This window comes from Corapipo altera, unplaced genomic scaffold, assembly GCF_003945725.1.
Source record: "Corapipo altera isolate COAL_440 unplaced genomic scaffold, ASM394572v1 65, whole genome shotgun sequence".
NCBI classification, from domain to species: domain Eukaryota; kingdom Metazoa; phylum Chordata; class Aves; order Passeriformes; family Pipridae; genus Corapipo; species Corapipo altera.
Window position 1 is genome coordinate 10,554,102 of NW_020884891.1, and position 20,166 is coordinate 10,574,267.

At 40.0% G+C, this 20,166-nt stretch overlaps 1 protein-coding gene across 4 annotated transcripts in view; it reads left to right on the top strand.

Moving 5' to 3' along the window:
• The window catches only part of COL4A5 (collagen type IV alpha 5 chain), a 77,992-nt gene that overhangs the window by 39,294 nt on the left and 18,532 nt on the right, over positions 1–20,166 (top strand). For 2 of the 4 annotated variants that reach the window (XM_027645185.1, XM_027645187.1), the window contains exons 14-36: positions 653–706; positions 813–869; positions 3,062–3,106; positions 3,201–3,254; positions 3,425–3,466; positions 3,935–4,067; positions 4,856–5,029; positions 5,470–5,553; positions 6,724–6,816; positions 7,418–7,488; positions 7,720–7,911; positions 8,348–8,516; positions 9,165–9,257; positions 9,348–9,452; positions 10,035–10,132; positions 10,393–10,543; positions 11,186–11,299; positions 14,872–14,880; positions 15,538–15,705; positions 16,582–16,671; positions 17,456–17,605; positions 18,861–18,959; positions 19,943–20,032. In XM_027645185.1, coding sequence (XP_027500986.1) covers positions 653–706; positions 813–869; positions 3,062–3,106; positions 3,201–3,254; positions 3,425–3,466; positions 3,935–4,067; positions 4,856–5,029; positions 5,470–5,553; positions 6,724–6,816; positions 7,418–7,488; positions 7,720–7,911; positions 8,348–8,516; positions 9,165–9,257; positions 9,348–9,452; positions 10,035–10,132; positions 10,393–10,543; positions 11,186–11,299; positions 14,872–14,880; positions 15,538–15,705; positions 16,582–16,671; positions 17,456–17,605; positions 18,861–18,959; positions 19,943–20,032 — 2,335 coding nt within the window. The remainder of the gene's footprint in view (positions 1–652; positions 707–812; positions 870–3,061; positions 3,107–3,200; positions 3,255–3,424; positions 3,467–3,934; positions 4,068–4,855; positions 5,030–5,469; positions 5,554–6,723; positions 6,817–7,417; positions 7,489–7,719; positions 7,912–8,347; positions 8,517–9,164; positions 9,258–9,347; positions 9,453–10,034; positions 10,133–10,392; positions 10,544–11,185; positions 11,300–14,871; positions 14,881–15,537; positions 15,706–16,581; positions 16,672–17,455; positions 17,606–18,860; positions 18,960–19,942; positions 20,033–20,166) is intronic. The other 2 variants (XM_027645186.1, XM_027645188.1) reach the window with 1 other exon arrangement.

Consider the following 20,166-nt stretch of genomic DNA (forward strand, 5'->3'; position numbering starts at 1 on the left):
TACGCACAAAGTTTTGGTGTGGGCCTCCACCTGTGATCTCTGACTAAAATCAGGTGTGTACATGGGCTTATAAAAGTCTGGGAGGCCTCCATGAAAATAAAAGAAACTGCACAGAAACTTTTTGTGGATTCAATAGCTGGTAACTTTTCTGTAGGTTAATGATGAAAAGATTTAATAACTGGTACAAAGGTGTAACAAGACAAAATAGAAACCCAAATTTTTTTAACACTTTCTGACAAACACACTTTGATCCTGATGGCCTCTCAACTTCAGCAATTACCAGTAATCTAATGACTGTTGCTCCTGTAATTTCAGCAGGATCTGGGATTTGTTTGTTCTTTCCTTCCTTTTTTCTTTCTTCTTTTTATTTTTGTATATCAACTGCAGGCCACCAAACCAGCTGCTACAATGCACACAGGAGGCAGTTGTGTCTTAGTGGAGTGAATCACCTAAATAAACAGGATGGGCAGTTAATAAAATTTATAGATGCTCTTGAAGTTCCACACAAAGAAAGAATAAATATACTCCTTCAGAACTTGGAAGTCTAAATGACAGCAAAAAAATATTCTATTAAAAAAAAAATAAAAATCAACTGAACTGTTAGAGAGTGATGGAGGCTTTAATCTGCTTTTTCTTTGCCCATGCTTGACAGGGTATTCCAGGTGATCCAGGCCCACCAGGACTTCCTGGGCCACAAGGCCCTCCTGTGAGTAGAACTCTCTTAGTTCTTTTTTGTTGCATTTGTATCAGAACTGTAACTTCATTCTACTCTGGCTTGTGGGCTCAGTTTAAGATGACATTTGTGTGTCCAGGGTCTTCCCGGTGGCGTAAAAGGTGAAAAAGGTGAGCAAGGAGAACCAGGCAAAAGAGTAAGTAGTCTGCTTAATCAAACGTTTATCTTTCCAATCAGTGTTATCTTTGAGAATTAAACAAATGTTGAACTCAGGTGGGGCCATCAGCCTCTGGGTAAGAGACTACTTTTTTTCCCCTTGTAACCTGGCAAACTTGTAGATGATGCATGTGGGTCATGAAAGTACTTCTAGCTCTGGCTCTCTCAGTGCTTTCTGAAAGAATTATCTACCTTGTGGATCTTAGTTTTGGGGGCAGGAGAAAATAATTTGAATTATGTTAACTGGTTAACAGGTAACCTTCTTCAAAGTTGTTGGGTTACTTATCTGAGGCAGCAGTTTTCTTTTCCCTTTTACAAAGGGTCTTCATTCAGTTTGCTATGTACTGGGTTGCCAAACAGCATCAGATTGGCTGTGTGTGTATATATATATATAAAAGCTGGTCTATGTAAACTAATTCTTCGTGGGTTTACTTGTGAGGTGAGTCACAAAACCAAGTCTCTGAACACTGCAGTAAGACCAAAAAATCTATTTGTCACTTCCCAAGATATTGCCTCAATTTATGTGCTATCTGGGGAGGGGACAATTCAGGATAGCTGTATCTAGGGATAGCATGAGTCACTTTGTTCCTGACTAGATTCAAATCAATCCTGGAATTTAAATGGATATCACAGCTCTGAAAAGCTGAGGAAGATCATAGAAGTGCTAAGAAATAGGATGAAAATAACATGGGCTGGACCAGGAAAGAGAAGGCAAGCTGTTAGCAGCTCAAAACATTCTGCATTTTCACTTCCGCAGCTTCTGAACACATAGTTTCATCAACATAATGGGCCCCTTTGAAAATCAAGACACAAGTCTTGCTCAGGTTAATTGGACAGTATATAAACATTGTTTAGAAACAAGTTGGTAGTAAGTTTTCCAATTTCCATGGGAAATAAATACAGTGGAAACAAATGTTTGGTATTCGAGATAAAATCCTTCTTAGTTGCTGAGATTTATAGAAGGGCTTTGATTTGTCTCCTTTAAGGAGCAATGAGGCAGCTTTTAAAAGCCAAAAGTCTCATTATATTTTGAGTGGGTTTTGAACTGTTGCTTTTCTCTACAAAAGTAAATGAAAACCACATAAATTTGCAAAGATCTGAAAGGATAAAAGTCCTGAGGGGATGTGTCAGATGCCTTTTGCCAAAATTGTGTTTACCAACATTTTTATTTGGTTTTATTACTCTGAATTTGGGCAACTACTTAAAATGCAGTTTTGCTATTAAATTACTTAAAAGTTGCCTTTTAGGGCTCCATGTGATTCTGTATGGCTTATTTCAGATATATTCATAAAAATGTCAGCCTGTGTATTCAAAGAGGTAGTTCTGCAAATTCACAGGAAATCTTAAAACCTCATTTTTGAGAGTCGGAACTCGTCACTAATAATAAAGAATTCACAAATCTCATTATACTCTGATACACTATATCTGTGAGGTCATATTAACAACTTCTCAGTGACTGAGAGTTGGTCTTGGCACTGTGGTGAAACTCAGTCACCTATTCTAGTTGTGTTCCAGCAGGTGCCCTCCGGACACACAGCTTCTGTAACTCAAACAATAGAGTGACATTTGTCTGCCCAGGGAATGGTCTGGAATAAAGTGGAGTTTGCACTGCTTTAATTGCAGCAGTGACAAAGCTGTTCAGCAAGGATATATGGGTTTTAGAAGTCACTTCTTAGAGCAGAATTGCAGTTTGTATTTTTGTTGATACTATTGAGAAAATTGTGTTTGATTTGAAGGAGAGTTAAAATTCAAACACAAAAATGTTTGTATTTAATTTCACTGGTCACATGATACTAATTTCCTAATTAAATATAATGTTCTAGTGTTTAGGGTGTTAGGATCTATTTTCCAAATAAAGGATTTCTGTAGTGTTAAAGGGAGTAGTAACTACAGTGAATGAGCAGTAGTTAACTGGAAATAATTTTGTGCTGTACTCACCCAACACTTCTTTGAGATTTGTCATGGTTTTGTGCTCTGGTTTTCAAAATGGAAATCTCAGTTTAGGTAACTCCATTGATTATACTTGGTTGATATCTTTGACATATATGTCCCAAGGACTGCATTCTAGAGGCAGTTTGGTTACTGAAAAAATGGGAAATAAGTAACACAATTTCCATGAAAATTCTTCACCACTGAAGCATTTTATTTCAATGCATATTTATGTCTTTGAAGGGAAAGCCTGGCAAAGATGGAGAACCTGGTCAGCCTGGTAGGGATGTGAGTAACTCATACATTTCTGATCTAAGCAGACTCCTTATAAGCTTTCTTCTGATATGGAGATCTGAGTGTGATTATCTTTGTTTTCTTGAAGGGTTTACCTGGTGGACCTGGAATAAATGGTGCTCCAGGAAGAGATGGTGAAAAGGTATGCTAGGTTTTCTGTCATTATTGCATAATAGATTGAAAATCTGCCATCACTGAGTTCAGTTCTGGCTGAATTGCATTGCCTATGCTTTGCAGTGTTGAGGAATATTTGCAATAACTTGCTTATGTACTACTGCAGAGTCTGAAAAATGCTCTTAATTTCATTGGTAGGGTGAAAAAGGTGACATGGGTCCCCCTGGTCCTCCTGGAATTGTAAGTTGCTGATGCTTTATTTTCTTTCTGCATTTGGTTGGCAGTGTTGTTTCATTGTAGTTCTTGTCAGACTGAAAGTCTTATCTCTGGGTACAACAATAACAGCACCACTGAAGTTTTCATATATTCAGTAATAGAAATGATTGTTTCCTTCTTTCGAGATGAATTCTGTGCTCTCAGATTTGCTGGGTTGCAAACACAGGCTGGACACTATAACCTCAGCCCAGCAGAACTGAGTCAGTCTCACTGAATCCTGCTGTAACTATGTTGGCTTGGCAGTCAAACAGCTTCCTCTTGGGAAGTGCTCTTTACTGGAATTTTACCTGGTAATTCAGTGCAGTAGGGAAAGCATCCTGTCATTGGTATAAGGTTCAAAGTATGTTGGACTTTCCCCCCCTCACATTTCATTACCATTCCAGTAACTCTTTTCTTGGCAAGTTGTTTCACATGAGCATGAAACATTTACAGGTCATTCCAAGACCAGGCATTGATGCAACAGTGGGACCAAAAGGTAGTAAAGGATTGCCAGGACTTCCAGGAGCCAAAGGGGATCGTGGATTCTCTGGTAGGCCAGGCCCACCTGGCTTGCCAGGATCTCCAGGTAGGAGTGCAAGCTTTAAAATAAGTTGTATGCTCAAATGTCTGAATTGATATTTGGCTTCACAGTCTTTTCATACTCTTTTTGACAGAAGGACTGAGCAGCAAATTAAGGCAGAACTATTTAGAACTAACTTTGAACTTGAGGGGCAGTCTTGAGCTTATGGGGGCAGCGTGAGGATTTCTGAACATTCATTGCTTTTGCTGTGATGAACTGAGGATGCAAATCACATACTACCTTAATAGTCCTGGGGATAATTTATCTCTAATCATTTACCCATAACATGCATTATCCATCACATTACACAGAGAAAGTATTGTGTACCATAAGTGTGGTACCTGGCCATCAAACTATTCTCTGCTGTCCTTGGCCAGTAGTAAAGGAGGAGATGAACTGAGTCTGCAGTGGGAGTGAGCAGTGACACCTGTATCTTCTTGTACATGCACAGAGAAGAACATTATGATTCTGTGGTACAGCTTGTATATATTCTTTTTTTTTTCTATCAATACTTCCTTTTGTTAGTCCTGTTTTATTTTTTTTTTCCCTTCATAAACTCAGATGTTGAGTGTAAGGTCAATTTTTCAAACAAACATCTAAAAATGTCAGATGTGCATATGTCAAACACTGCACATCAACTTGTAGTTTGATTCCATAAATGTAATATTATGGAGTACTCACATGGAAAGACAGACTTATCTGTAGCATGTTAATCTTCATATATCATTGTCATCCTTGCAAAAATGTGATTTACACTTTTGAGCTGGCAAAGAATTAAGTTATTCCCATCTTAGGAATCACTACTGTTGGACCCCCTGGCCCACCTGGCTTACCTGGTGAGAGAGGACAGAAGGGAGATCCGGGTTTACCTGGTGTTTCTATTCCTGGGCAACCAGGACTTGCTGGACCACGAGGACCTCCAGGACCACCAGGTCCCCCAGGGCCACCAGCACCATCTATTCCTCCTGGTAAGTGATGATCACATAGACAGCAAGTAGAGGAGACTAACATGGTTCAGGAAGGAATTTATTGTCTAGATGGCGTTGGCATCTGTAAATCCTCTGTAAGTCCCCTTACTCTGATGTTTCATATGCATGTTTTTAAAATGTGGGGCTGAATATCAGAGTGTAGTGTAGAGATGGAAATGGGAAGCAGTGGGAGATAGTTGAGGTTGTGAAGAACTGATGATTGTTGTGTAATATCACTGACTTTTTCTTTTTGAGTTTGGATGTGTGTGTTGTCACCAGCAGTCCTCTGTCATTGCCAAAATGTTTGGTCTGTGGTTAGGGGGATATATTAGAATATCCACACAAATACTAGGAAGTACACTTTTGTCCTGAATACATGTATTCAGTGCTGCTGCCAGATAACACAATCTGATCATTAAACCTCTCCTGATTCTCCTTAGGTGAAGGGTTATGTGAGCAGGGGCCACCAGGTCCTCCAGGAATTCCAGGACAACAAGGCTTTACAGGGGAGCGAGGCCAAAAAGGTGCAGTGTCATGGCTGTCTTGGTTTTTCTCTTTTTGTTGAAGCTTGTTAAAAAATGCATTAAATAAGGATTAACAGTGTCTCTTCCCAGTAGGGTTGAGTACAGATATTTTCTGTTTCTGAGTAAGACAGCTGTTTCTTTGGGCATAGGATACTCCTTCATCTAATATTAAAGCACAGGAGTCCCAAAGTGACTGAGGGTACAACCAATGCTAGCGCTGAGCACTGATCATGTGCTTCAGAATGAACTAAAATGGAACTTGAGGTTTATGAGTGTCTCCCAGGTAGACAGAAACTGAGTGCTCTGTAACAGCAGTTGCCAAGTCTGTGTGAAAACCTTCTATGCTTCATTAATAAGTTTGACATTTTTTATGGAAAGCAACATTGAAATTGAGTTGGTCAATCTACAGTGAGTTTCTTTGTTTGGTAAACAAAAGAAAGTCATCTTTAATATGTATCCTTGTTTCCAAAAAGACAACCTTGCAATGAGGATGCTGATATGGGTAAGTGAGAATCTTTTCCTAGCTCATCCATGGACATCTTATATGACTTTGGGCATCTCACTTAATTTTATACCTCTTTCAAACAGAACTATTTTTCCTCATGAAGATTGTAGAGAATAATTCATTAACCTAATTAAAGTGCTCAAATATTAAGAAATTCTGTTGTGAAGAAAATTCCTAAACTTCTTGAAACCACTCTTTTTTTAAAATGAAGTCATTTTAGTTTACTGTCAAATCAGTGAAACATTCCCAGCATTTATTTTGCACTCTTGGAGTTCAATCAAAGTTTGGAATTTTGATATATGTGTTTTAGAGTTGTAGTTTAAAGTGTCAAGTACCTACTTTAGGAGTCATATGGTGAGGAAGAAGTCCATAGTTTTATTTTCTGTTATTGAAAGTGGTTTTTTGTTTTAGTTTATTTCACACTGTCATCTTAAATCAATTCTAATTATATCTGATATTGGTTGTCTGACTCCTAGTCACCAAAAAGCTTCATTTTGGCTTTCATGGGGGAAACCTAATATTTAAGCAATAATTATTTAAAATAGTCATTTTGGACCTGGAATTACAAAACAGTAGGAAGAAGACAATTGCTGTTGTGCTGAATTCTTTTAATGCTTCCTAACATGTCATGCTCAAGTATGATTTTTCAATGCAAACCTTTTTAGGTGATCGAGGAGACACGTGCTTCAACTGCATAGGAACTGGAGTAACTGGGCCTCCTGGGGAGAGAGGACCACCAGGACCTCCGGGTAGTCCAGGTGAGGCTTTGGGCTTCACTAGTCTGCTTAATATATTCCATAAAGTCACCTTTCTAGCTGAGTATCTGTGTATAATGGTAACAATACATCTGTGTGTTGTGTACAAATTCAGATGCACAGTTGCCAGCTCCAGTATATAGTTGGTACATGTTGTATTTTGCACAGTTGGGGAGTGTTGGGAAGGAACGGGCTGGAGACGTGTAAAACAATCACTCATTTTTTTTGACAATTTAGTCTTTCAAAAATATTTCTCTGCTCAAAGACAACCTTGGAAGAATTCTGTGTATTGAAGGTTTAGGCTCTGTTGTAGATTTAACTGAAAGACAAAAATTAACTTCTACTGCTTACTATTCCTGGAATAATAGAGAAGCCGGAGCTTTTTAAAAGCATGATATTTTTTGAAACTATTGATTTAACTTAGAGTTGCAAATTTTGTTCTGCTAAAATAAAACTGAACTCTCAAAAAAACCCCAAAATCAACCCAGAGTAAACTTTGCCTGGATTTAAAACAGCTTATATATTATCTATGCAATCAGCATGCTTGATATTTACAGCTTCTCCAGATTTATGTTTTTCTTTTATGTTTTTCTGCACTACTCAGGTTCTCCTGGTTTTCCTGGACCAAAAGGTGAAAAGGGGCTTCCTGGATTAACTGGCCTTGTAGGGCCACCAGTAAGTGGTGGTGTTATGTTCTGGTGGGAAAATAGTGTCTTATTTGTCTTGCATGATTCATAGATCTGTAAAGAGTCAATATAATTTCTTGTCTAATACTAATTTTTTTGTCCATAACTACCTTGAATGCATAATCTTTATATTGTGCCAAACTTAGAGACGGAGTGAAAGAAAAACTAAAAGGCTTTTCTCCTTTTCTTTTTTTCTTTTTTTTTTTTTTAATTCCCTCAGGGCTTCCCAGGGTCCCCAGGTGCTCCTGGGAGACCTGGTCCTAAAGGAGACCCAGGGGATGTCCTACTTTCTCCAAGAATGAAAGGTGACAAAGGTGACCCCGGCTTCCCAGGACCTCCAGGTCTCCCTGGCATAGATGGCACTCCTGGTCGAGATGGACTGCCAGGTTTACCTGGCCCTAAGGGGGAACCTGTGAGTTCCATTTTATGCTGTCTTTGGATGGATATTTGGGGAAGTCCTGCATGCATTTGACATAGTGCAGAGAAGAGGACTGGCAATGCACTTTTTCTGAGTGTGATAAGGCTCTTCAGTAGATGCCAATCTACTGATGATACACTGAGGTACCTCCTGAATCTGTCAGTGCCTCTAGAAATAAGCTGAGGCTTCTCTTGGGCAGTGTCAGAGGGTCCCTTCTGCCCTTGTCTATACCTCACCAATGTAGTGGGAAGAATTAAGGAGCCAGGTTTAGGCCTGCTCTCTCCCATATTAATAAGATGTAGGCAGCTCATGGTCTTAAGAGCTGGAAGGGTGGAAAGTGCCCAAGAGTTTCAAAACAGAAGCGATGAAACACTTTACTCCTTTGATAGTAAATACATGATCTTTCCCATGCTACTCTTTCTGTTTTCAGGGCAGTGTTGCATTCAAAGGAGAAATGGGTATTCCAGGTGATCCAGGAATACCAGGTCTTCCTGGAGAAAAAGGGCTTCCTGGACCTCCTGGTTTTGGTCCACAAGGTTCACCTGGTGAAAAGGGCATCCAAGGTGTATCCGGCCGTCCAGGGCCTCCTGGTGTTCCTGGTGAGTGGGTCTCTGTGTGCCATTGAGCAAACACTGCAAAATCAAGCTTTGCCCTTTTGCTCCAGATAGTTCTCAGAACATGATGCTGCTTTTAAGATTTTCCCAGAGGCATTGTAAGACCTGGTATTTATGAGCTCCCTTGCTGAGGGTCATCACAGAATCACAGAGTGAGCAGCATTTGTGCCATGTTACTGCTGTGCCTCACCTTCTGCTCTGACCTCCAGAGAAGCTTCTCCTTCCTCACTGACTGCAGTGGAAGTGCATTGTAACTGTCTGGCATGTGCTTAACCATCCTGCAGTTACAACAGCTTTTGAAAACAAGGGTTTGCTTTGAACAAGTTTGCTTTTGTTACTTGCTTGTCAACTACACAGATCCTAATCAAGCTGTGCTGGTGTCAGCTGTGGAAAATACTATTCACTTGATGGTACCTAAGACAAAGCTAGAGAAAAATAACATTGCAAGAAAACTGTCTTAACATTGAACAAGGCTTCTGAGCCTCTGGGTGCTGTGTGGGGCTTGGGAGTGGAAAACCTGTTGGGTAAAGTGTTGCTGGTGTTTGAGTTCTTTGTAAGCACCTTTTTCTGCTGAAAGAAAAACAGAAAAGAAACTCCTACTTAGTGATTCATATTTCTGCTTTTTTGTTTTAGGTCCAAAAGGTGACCCTGGACAGACTATTACAGAACCAGGAGTTCCTGGCCCCCCTGGTCCTCCAGGAAGAAGTGGTGATCCAGGTCTTCCAGGTAAAGCAGCAGCTAGATATCCAAGGAATTCCAAGATCTTTTTATTCTGACTGATTCTGGATAACTATGTTGATGTTCTTCTTTTCACAGGAGATCCTGGCCAGCCAGGTCAGCGTGGTTTACCTGGCATCCCGGGTGCAAAGGGAGAACCAGGTATTCCTGGCATTGGACTTCCAGGACCACCAGGCCCAAAAGGTGTGTTTACTGCCATGGTACTGTATTGTAGTGGCTGGAAGCGGGGACATAGGGGAGTTGTGTCTGCACTTTTTCCTAGTGAGTTGTTTTCTGTCTCTAGAATCCTTTAAAAGTTGTTTGTCTTATGTTTATGCATCTTTATAATAGTTTCAGAAATATCAGGAGAAAAAACTGCTGAACTCTTTTTTTTTTCTCTGTTCACTGGTCACTGTCTTGCTCCTTCCCAATCACTTACATTCTTCAGTAAACCAAGGACAAAAAAGCAAATGGATAAAACTTCGGGAAATGAGCTTGAATCAATAAAAGGTCTCCAAATGCTGCCTCAAGATGTTAATGGTTCTGATGTCAACTGTTTGTAATTTTTGCAAAGGCACACAGTATGGGCAGTGCCCCACTCTGAGAGTCCCAGAGACCCTCTGTGGCAAAGACTATGCTCAAAAGTTACCTCAGCCAAACAGGTACCCCCAAGGACACTTGAGCTAGCACAGAACCTCTTTTCATGGGCCTTAGGCACGTCTGGAAGAGTTGTTTTAATGCTCTCTGGTGTCCTTTCTCCTGCTCTAACCTTCATGTTATGTGCAGGTTTCCCAGGGACTCCAGGCCCCCCCGGAGCTCCAGGAGCTCCAGGTCGCCCTGGACTAGATGGACCTCCTGGACCACCTGGTTTCCCGGGACAGAAGGTCTGTATTTGTGTTTACTATAAAATTTCCCTATCTTAGAGGTTTTTCTGGATCAATGGGAAGATGGTGAGGAGGATTTCACCTCTTGTTCTCAGCTTTTGACAGCAGGGAAGTCACATTCCCTGCCAGAGGTTTGAGTGAGAGCAGTAAAATAGAAATTGCACTGTAAGATGACGGTCATTTTTCCTTTGCTACTTGAATGTTTTTAGGAGAGGATAAACTTAGAAAACCCCCTTTTAATTTTTTTTAATTTGTAATAGGGGGATCGTGGATTTGGAGTTCCAGGACCACCTGGACCCCCAGGGCCCCCGGGCATAAAAGGAGTTCAAGGACCTAAAGGTGATCCTGGCTTCCCAGGAAACCCTGGTCTCCCAGGACGAGCAGGTTTTGATGGAACTCCAGGGCCCAAAGGTATGGAGAACTCTCCTCTTTCTGTTCCCTATTGACCTTTTAAAAATGTAGATGTGCTGGGAGGCATATGGCAGTTAAACACAAGCAGTGTTGACTTCAGAGCAATTACTTCAGGGTCCATTTTTCCAAATCAGACACACCTGTGTAAATGGAAGGTTGTGTTCTCAAAAGGCAAGCAAGGGAGTAAATACCAATCCGTGAGTCAGTACCTGAAAATCTGTGTTCTAAAGACAAATCATGTTTACATGGGGGTAAAACTTTATCAATAGAATAATTGTCATTTAGATACACTGTACTTCAACATGCAGAGCATTACAATTAATTTATTGCTGTTCTTGGTCATGGTCTGTATTGACCTGCCCAGCCTGGTTTGCTGGACAGCACCTGTTGAGTTTGATGTGGATGATGATGCAATATGTCTGTGGGTATCCTAGAAATGTAAACTGCAAGCATTCCACACCGAGTGAGAACAAACCTCTGGCTTTCAGAAATAGCCTCCAAAGTGTGTTTTTTCCTGTTTTAGATCAATATTTGTTTGCTTGCAAGAAGGAGACTTCAAGTACAATGTGCAGGCACTCTGCTCTAAAAGTGAGTGTCTCTGAACTGAGTTCAGTATTTAACTAAACAAGAGTGTTCTTTTAGGTGATCCTGGACCAAGTGGACCACCAGGACTCCCAGGCCCACCAGGCATCCCTGGCATTGGTGGTCAAGGTCCACCTGGATCTCCAGGACCTCCAGGTCCAGTTGGCCCCCCAGGTAAAACTTGCATGAATTGTACCCTTAGGTTATTTCTGGCCTGCACCAAGCAGCTACACAAGGCAGCAAGAAAAGATAGAGACTTCATGTCTATTAGCTTGGCTGTTTTGCCAGTCAAGCTGGCAAAACTTGGTACATCATGAAGTTTACTGAAATCAGAGTGGGATTACATTCAGCCCTGCCATTTGCACAACTTCCATAAGTCTCAAGGGTGTAAAAGCCCACTTTGGAGAGAGCTCAGAGTCTCAACAGAAATTCTAGAAAGTGTTGTGCACAGATAGTGCCAAAATCTTTGTGAAAGAGTTTATCCTCAGAGTTCATATTCTTCAGGACAAGACAGAAGGGAGCACAATGTTAGTGCAGAGTTTTTGGGATACAGAAGAGGAGGAAAGCTACTTTGAGCTGCCTGTACTGTGCTATTATTACATTGCTTTCAAATAGTAAGATGGTTCTTAAATTCCGAAGTGGTTTTCTAGCTTACCCAGCTGTATTCCAAATTCGCTGGGTGAGAGGTATTTTTTAATAACTTTTTTACATTTTCATCTAGAAAATTAAATAGTGGAAAAAGAAAAAACTCAATTTCCTATAGAATGCTGTTTGTCTTCCCTCTACTTACTTGTTGAGTGCAAAATCAAGTCAGTAATTCAGGTTCTCCCTAGCATGGCCAGGCACTTTTTTCTTTTTTTTTTTTTTCTTTAATGAAAGCTGAAGCACAATGTAACTCAAGTTAATGTGGAAAGGAAGAAATCATGAGTATTCCAAACTAGCAGGTTCATTATTTTGTAGAGGAGAAAATGTTCTCCAGGTAGTGACATGATACTGTTTTAACAAAAGCCTGTCAATAAAAGAGGTCACACACATTCATCTTGTCATAAGCCCAGCTAGAAAAGAGCTTTAGAAGTCTTCTTACAGAAACCTGAGTTCTGGGATTCCTGATTCCCTCATGCACTTTTTTTTTTCCTGCAAAACCAACAAGTTTTATGAGTCCTGATAGGTTTAAATTAGATTGACAAAGTAGAATCCAAGAATGGTGATAATTATGAATAATGTCTCTGATGTGAGTTTGGTTATCTTTTGTCCGAAATGACTGGTGACTGATGAAGATATGAACTTGTTCCATTTCTGTGCACAAAGGGTACATGTGCATGCATGCACATCATTCTATTCACAGAGTTTGTTTAGGGAAATTCCTTTCCCCTTCATTCAGTGAATGGGCTTGCTGTGCACCAACCCTTGATGTTGCAAATATGTGGCAGTCACCACAGTGAGAACATTTCTGTGGACTTGAGCAGCCTTGCCCTGAAACAAACCCTTCAAAATCCATCTGGTTCTTGCCATGCCTGTGTGAATGTTTGCATTGCATGTTTGTGAGCTACACTTTCTGAATGTGTTTGTATGCCAGCACTGGGCTTGGCATTGTTTGCAATGCATGCTGACAAATTCATGGCCAGCTGTTAAAACCATGGGTCGTGGATTAGTTGATCATATTCAGATGTTTGCCAAATCTCAGCTCACAGTTCATAAAGTGCTTAAGTTAAAGGTAGGCAAGCACTTGAGTAAGTAGACCCATGGAGCTTGAGTTCTACTCACATGCATAAAGTGTGGGTCATGTCTAGGTCTGTTTTTTCACAGGTTTCTGAGTGGGGAAGGAACATGTGGTCAGTGCACCAACAAGCCTGTAATGTGCCCAGTACTGAGAGCCAGGGACAGAAGGGGTCTGGGCAACGTGCACAGGGGTTCCCTGAGCCAGGGGGTGGATCCTGTGCCTGGCTTGCTGTGCTGACTGTACAGTCCTGAGCTGCCCTTGGGGCTAAACTGGAACAGCACAGGCATGTGTTTGGGGTGAGGGGTGGGATGTATTAGCATGAGTTTGAATATTTCATCCAATGCATGTTCTTTTGTGTTCCTGTAACATCACCTCTGATGTTAGCCAGAATTTGATTTCATGTGATCACTGATTTATTCCGCAAAATACCAATGCTGGCAAATGCACAATGATCACTAGAGCTGATGGATTTGAAATGCCTCTGTTTTCACTCTTCAAGTCTCTACTGACTAATCATTGTGGCTACTAACAGCATGGTGGCTCTGAACTCTAAAGCATGCTTGAGAAATCCTTGTTATTTCCCTTGGCACTGCTCTGTCTCTGTTTTGTGCAGAATGTCTTACATTCCCATCTCCCACCCCTTGCTTGTTTTACCAGGCTGTTTTAATTCTGTTTCTTTATGCAACATTAGGGTAAAGTTTCTGAGGCTCTGTTTTCCAGGTAATTTGGAAAATTCCTGGAAGAATTTCCCTGTTCAGAATTTTCTTTTTCTGCACCACCATTTATTCAAATAGTTTGCAGTGGCTCAACATTTTTCTTTTTTTTAAAATATGTAACAAAGTACTTTAGAATTTACTGTGTTGTCTGTATTATTCTAATTATGATGTGGCTAAATTTTTGAGAACTAGAAATTCAATTAGGATTAATTTCTATTTGCAAAAGTATCTTTATCATTCTAGATAAGGATTTTGTCCTCTTATTGGGTAATACATTATTTTCTCTTTTTTTTTTTCCTCCTGCTGATAGAAAGCCCTTAAACACACAGCATGTGCATTCCCTTAAGCATCATCTGGTACTGTTTTTGATCTGCAGAGGAAGCAGTTCCAGGCACATGACCTCACAGTTTAATGCAGTGATAAGCTGCTGCCAAAGGGGAGCATAATTATCATTAAATAAATACAAGTCTACAGCTTATACCATCAAGAAAACTCCATCTTCCTTTTCAGTGTGCAAAGAACACATGATGACATCACTCCTAAACTTGTTCCTGCAGCCCAGAGTGGGGTCACCATTACAAAGTTCTGCTGCTTGGGAGTTATTTATGAAGTTTTGGCATGGTGGTGTCATTATCTCAATAGATTATGTCACAGCACGTAACGTTCAATATACTGTCTGTGGGTGTAACAATGTACATTTGCATAATAGAACTAAAAGAATGGGGGAAAATATTTAAAGGCTTTTTGTGTAATAAAGAAGAAGCATCTGTTGAAAATCCCTGATTGAAGGGATTTACCAGAATGTGAAGCCAGTCAACAAGAAGCTGATTGGTAGGATGTTCTCTGGTGTTCAGAAGGTGTCCAAGCCAGTATCTAGCTATGGCAGTTTTGTAAAAAAACATATCAGAAAAGCTTCTTCTCTACTTTTGGAGAGAATACTAGACAAGAAGAGAGGGAAAAACAATTTTATTTTTAAAATATTTGAAAATATTTGAATATTTTTTAAATATTTGAAAAATTTGAGTATTTGAAAATATCTCACTGTTGTTTCTGCATATGGTGGTGGCTGCACTTTGAAAAAGACTTTGAAAAAACTTGGAGTGTCCTTGCAGTGTGGTTTCTCTTAACAGCATTACTGTTGAATTCTTTGTACTTAGACCTGCTTTCTGTAACTTTAGGTAGATTTTTTTTCCTTGTTCTAATGTGTATGTGCTTTATTTTGTTTCCTAACTTAACGACTATTACAACTCCTTACTGCTACCTGTCTCAACTTCCTGATGAGCTCTAACTCGTTGGCTTTTGAACCTCAGGTCCCCCAGGTACTGTGGTTTCTTTACCAAAGCCTTTTCTTAACTTCAGATTTATGAATAATCCTTTTTTGTCAGCTACATTTCCAGAGTGAGCATCTTCACTGCTGCTGTGCACTGGAGGGAAACCCTGGCAGTGCCTCGAGCTCAGTGTCATTAGCATTAAACAATCTTAAGCATATTTTTACATTTCATACTTTTTATTCAGGGAAATGTAAGACCATGCAAAATTTTTCTATCCTTCAAAAATATTCAGCCAGTGTTATCCTAGAATGTAGTAAAACGGAATCATTAATGGAAATATAAGAATCTCAATACTTAATTATAAAACACAAACCAGTCTAATCAATTTTGGCTTTTTGCTTTATAAGTCAGGTTTAAAGGGTTGTTGAAGACAGCTGTTTTTTCTTTAGAGACTATTTTTTTTAATTGCATTTGCTACACCTTGGGAAAATTTTAGTAATGCTTATCTTCAGGACAATATGGCCTTTTAACACTTGGAAGCCATTAAAAAATAAATTGCTTTAGAAAAATTGCAGGGTTTTCATCACTGCTAGGAATGGACTGCAAATAAAACTTAGCTATTCCTACAGCAGTGCACCCAGAGACACACAGATCTCAGCCTTGCCTGACTTTTCTAAAAGATTGTGTCTTAACAACATTCTCTAGGGTTGCAAGGCATCCCAGGGGAGAAAGGGGATCCAGGTCCTCCAGGCTTCGACGTTCCTGGTCCTCCAGGTGACCGAGGAACCCCCGGATATCCAGGACCCCCTGGTCTACCAGGGCCTCAGGGTTCACCTGGGCCACCTGGCAGGGATGGAATACCTGGATTTCCAGGTAAGTTCATATATTTCACCTATGGACAAAGACCACACTGTAGTTACAGATGGATGCTCTTTATGCTTGGCCATGACAGCTCATTGAACTTTGATGTTTATCCTACCTATTTAAAGTTGGATACATGTAACTGTTACATCTCATACTTTTAAAAAAAATTGTAACAAAATTTGTTGCATTAAAATCCTTGTTACCTTTCCACTTTTCCCCGTAACTTGATTCAAATATTGTACACGTTATTCTGTTTCATAGCTTTCAAATGTGACTTTGATCATCTTTGTTATGATACTTTTCTAATTTATTTTATGATTTTTTTTCTAGTCACTGCTACAATTTAGAAATAAAATTTGTTTAAAGAAAATAATTACGAATACTACATAGTCTTAAATGTTACTTTCCTTATTCTACATGTTAGGCTACTCAGTTAAGCTAGTCTGTTTTGTCCTTTGAAACAGAAATCTCAAAAGTGAGAGTCCCTCTTTTTGATAGAGGAGACAATACAAAACATTCTAAAAGTAGTGTATACTTAATTGTCTTCTTGGCTTTCACTAAATTCCAGTTTGCTTCAAACAAGTATTTGTGTTTCAAACCAGGGAACTAAACTTCTTGAAGGTACAAATATGCTTTCTGCCATAACAGAGCACTGCAAATTTTCTTTCCAGGACTTAATTGTGGAAAATGTGCCACAATTTTCAAGTGTCACTTTATCTGATTTAGATCTATACAAGAACTGAGTGCTTGTAATTACCTTAACACAGGCTTTATATGTATGTGCTGGTTCATAAATACCATAGAGGGGCAGTGAAAGTAAAATGAAGGTTACTGGTAGGTCTTGAGGTTTTGTTCAGAATGACAATGGTGATTCAATGCCTTTAGGTGCCAAGGGTGAGATGGGCGTCATGGGAGCTCCTGGTCCTCCAGGGCCTCCAGGAACTCCTGGAAGAAATGGCCTGCCTGGCTTGAAAGGTAATGTTTGTTTTATACACCCCAGAAGAGAATGCAGAATGCTGTTTTCCACGTCCTGTGTGGAAGGAGGATTTGTAATACTAACATCTAGATCTTCATTATTGGGACCTGCTTAAGTTATCTTCTTTTGACAGTGCTGATGTTCGGAATTGCTTTGGAGTTTTGAGCCATAGCATTCAGTCACACTGTTTAATTGATGTCATGAATTGTTAGCTATTTTAAAAACTTTTCCTTCAGATGGATGGCATTGAAGTAAAGCAATATTTCTGAAGTGTGTTGTAAAGTCTGCTTAAAGCAACAGAAAGAAGAATATCAGTAGCTTTGGGTTATGGAGTTATCCAAAATCAGCTCTACAGGTATCACAGAGAAACTCTTCTGTCTGCATTTTCTTAACCCCCTTGTTGAAGAAGAAGAGTTTGGTAGAAGAAAACCCCAATTATCTCCCCAGAACAGGGAGGCTGTGAATCCAAAGCTGCTGTAGGTGTTGCTGGTGGCCCATTGTGATGGGCTCTGGGAGCTCTAAACATGGCTCATACAGACACAGCTGGTTCCTCTGTGCTGGGCTGCCCAGAGCTCACAGACACTCCCATGCACTCCATCCCTCAGCTTTGTTCCAGGGCTAAAGGTGCTTGTGAGCAACCTTGCATAAACTGACTGATCATTTAGTGAATTCCAACTTCATGAATAAATCATGGACTCCCTGTGTAAGAGAAAGCATTACAAATGTATTAGCCTAGCTTAAGGATTATATTCTTTTCCTTTTTGTTATCTGTTCCTGCTGTAGGTAACAGTGGGTTGCCTGGTCCGCCGGGGCCTCCTGGACCGGTAGGACAGAAAGGCATCAAAGGTGAAGCAGGTCTGCCAGGTCCACCTGGAAAAGTTGATCCAAAACAGCTGGGAGCAAAAGGAGAAAAAGGAGAGCCAGGTGTTCCAGGTAAAGAACTTTGCATGTGGTCTGGGGAAGGTGGTTTGTTCTCTACAGATAATAGTGAGCTGTGACTGAATCCATTACAGTTCGTTCTTTCTTACAGAAAAAAATAAACTGAGAATATCATTATGGCTTATGGGTCTTATATTTTAGGCTTTTTTAAAGGGGTTCTATGGCCAAGTTCCTCTGTATGGTTAGTTTGAAATGATACTATTATTTGGCACATGGCAATATTGTAATAGCACTGAGGTGCTTTCAGCAGGATTACAGTTCACTCTTCTAGGTGTTATTCCTAAGCATGATGAGACATAGTTTTCATGGCTGCTGTGCTGGCTGCATTCCTGCTGCCTCAAAGGCCGTTGGGCCTTTCCCTTCTGGGATGAAGTTGCACAGGTCATCTGCTCATGCACCACCTCCAGATTCTCTCTTTGGATGTCTCTAAGTTTACCCACCTCTGATCTATATGTCATCTGTGTGTGTGTTTCTACTTGGGAAGTTGGCAGCCTGAAAGTTTTTCCCAGTCCACTCAAGTCTGTTTTCTCTCTCATTTTTGGTGACTTCCCACTCCTCCCCCACTTGGGGTTCTGATGTCTCCTTTGAACTCTAATTGAGTCTTGAGAAGAGTATATTCTACCCTACAGAGAACCAGAATGCCTTTCCCTAATGTTGTCCCAGCCATTATTGTGCCAATTTATCTATTGTATTAATTTCTGTGAAGCCTAGGTAGGATCCTAAGACACTACTTTCCTTTTTCTTTCTTTCCCCTCTGTTAAGTAAGAGCTGTTAAGGCAGGGCAACACAAAGTCATTGTATGGGATAACAACCACATGGAATTTGGAAAAATCTGCTAAAACACATGCTTTGCTTTTTATAATGTATTAGTCCCAAAGTGATTCTGGTGTAGCAATGTAATTAAACTTGTATGTAAATAATCAGGGTGAATACAGAAAGGTTAGTGTGGAGTGTGCTTATCTGAAAGACAGTCCCTCTGAATGAAGTGTATTTGCAGTAGTCAGAAAGTTACTTTTTCCTCTACTTTCTTATACTGTTCCTGTTCTGTAGTAATTTTAAACTTTCCAGAACCAATATTTTGTGTTCTGTGATACTTCTCTTTGCTAAACTAGGAGGAATTATATTTACTGAAGAAAAATCCCTATTTGGATTTTTATTCACCTATAGCTACATCTGATCTTTTAAGGTGAAAGAAAACATACAGTAGTAGTAATAGCAAAAACAATAAACTGTATCTTTTTCCTTTGAGGTATTCCTGGTTTATCAGGACAGAAAGGTTATCAAGGACTCCCAGGTGACCCAGGCCCACCAGGACTTAGTGGCCCACCAGGTGTGCCAGGATTGCCAGGTCAGTAAACAAGGCCTCAGAGGGACAGCTTTGAGTAAGAATTTGCATGAGCTTTCATAACATGGAACTGGGATGTTAATCCAGGTTATATCTAAGCAAAGCTTAGAAATTTGCTCTTAAAACGTTCAAAGTCATTATCCAAACAGCATGCTTGGAGCTCTTGCCTTCAAACAGACCCAAAAGCTGCTTTAAGCTGATCCCACTGAAGATTAGGGTAGCTTTTAGGATGACTGGAAAAGTGCTTGCTGCTTGAGCAAGCAACATGACTGCAGGATCTGCCAACGGGACCTGTTGTTTCAAATGTTTATTTCTTATATTGTTAATGATTATACTTTGCAAATGGCCAAATGAATGTATTGCACAAGCTGTTTCTGGGTGTCACATCTTTGCTTTAAAGAATTGCAAGGATCAGGAAAACAAATTCTATTTTGCACTGTTTCTCCCTACAGCTGTAACAATTTCTCCGAGATCTTGAGTCCTTGCTTGCTGTGTCTAATGTAGGTCTTGCTCTAAATATCTTGTTGGGCTTGGGGAATATTTTTAGCCATCCAGGACTCAAACTAGTTTGGGCATTGTAGGTTTCATTTAATTCTGTAATAGAAGCTGCTCAATACCTGTTGCAGGTAAGAAAGAGATAATGTGTTCATTCTGCAGAACAACTCAGGAGAGACCAAGTCACACCACTGCCAAATAGTTTCAGATGATGGTTAAATCATGGACTGAGATTTGACCCATTGCATTAGACTAATCTTCAAAACAAATAAGCAGTTGCCCTGATCAAATCTTGGCTTGGAACAAACTGAAGGTCTTTAATATTTTACTACAAATGAGTGTGAAAAAGCATGTAGGAGCAGTATGAGGCCTAAAGCAACTTTAAATCCATTGCCTTTGTAATTAGATGACAAGCAGATTCATATGAGAATGCATGAATATCTGAAACTTTTAATTATTGCCATTAATTAACTAAATCACACCTCTCCTAGGCATCAAGGGAGACATGGGGCTTCCTGGGCAGCCAGGACCAACAGGACCTCCAGGATTAAAAGGTGCTATGGGAGAGATGGGCCTTCCAGGTTAGTTTCTCTGCTTGTATTTTACTTAATTTGGGACAGTGTTTTCCTTTATATAGTACAAAGATGGATCTGCCTGTATGTACTATGTAATAATAAAGAGCAATAAAGTTGAGGATACATAAAGCCCTAAATAC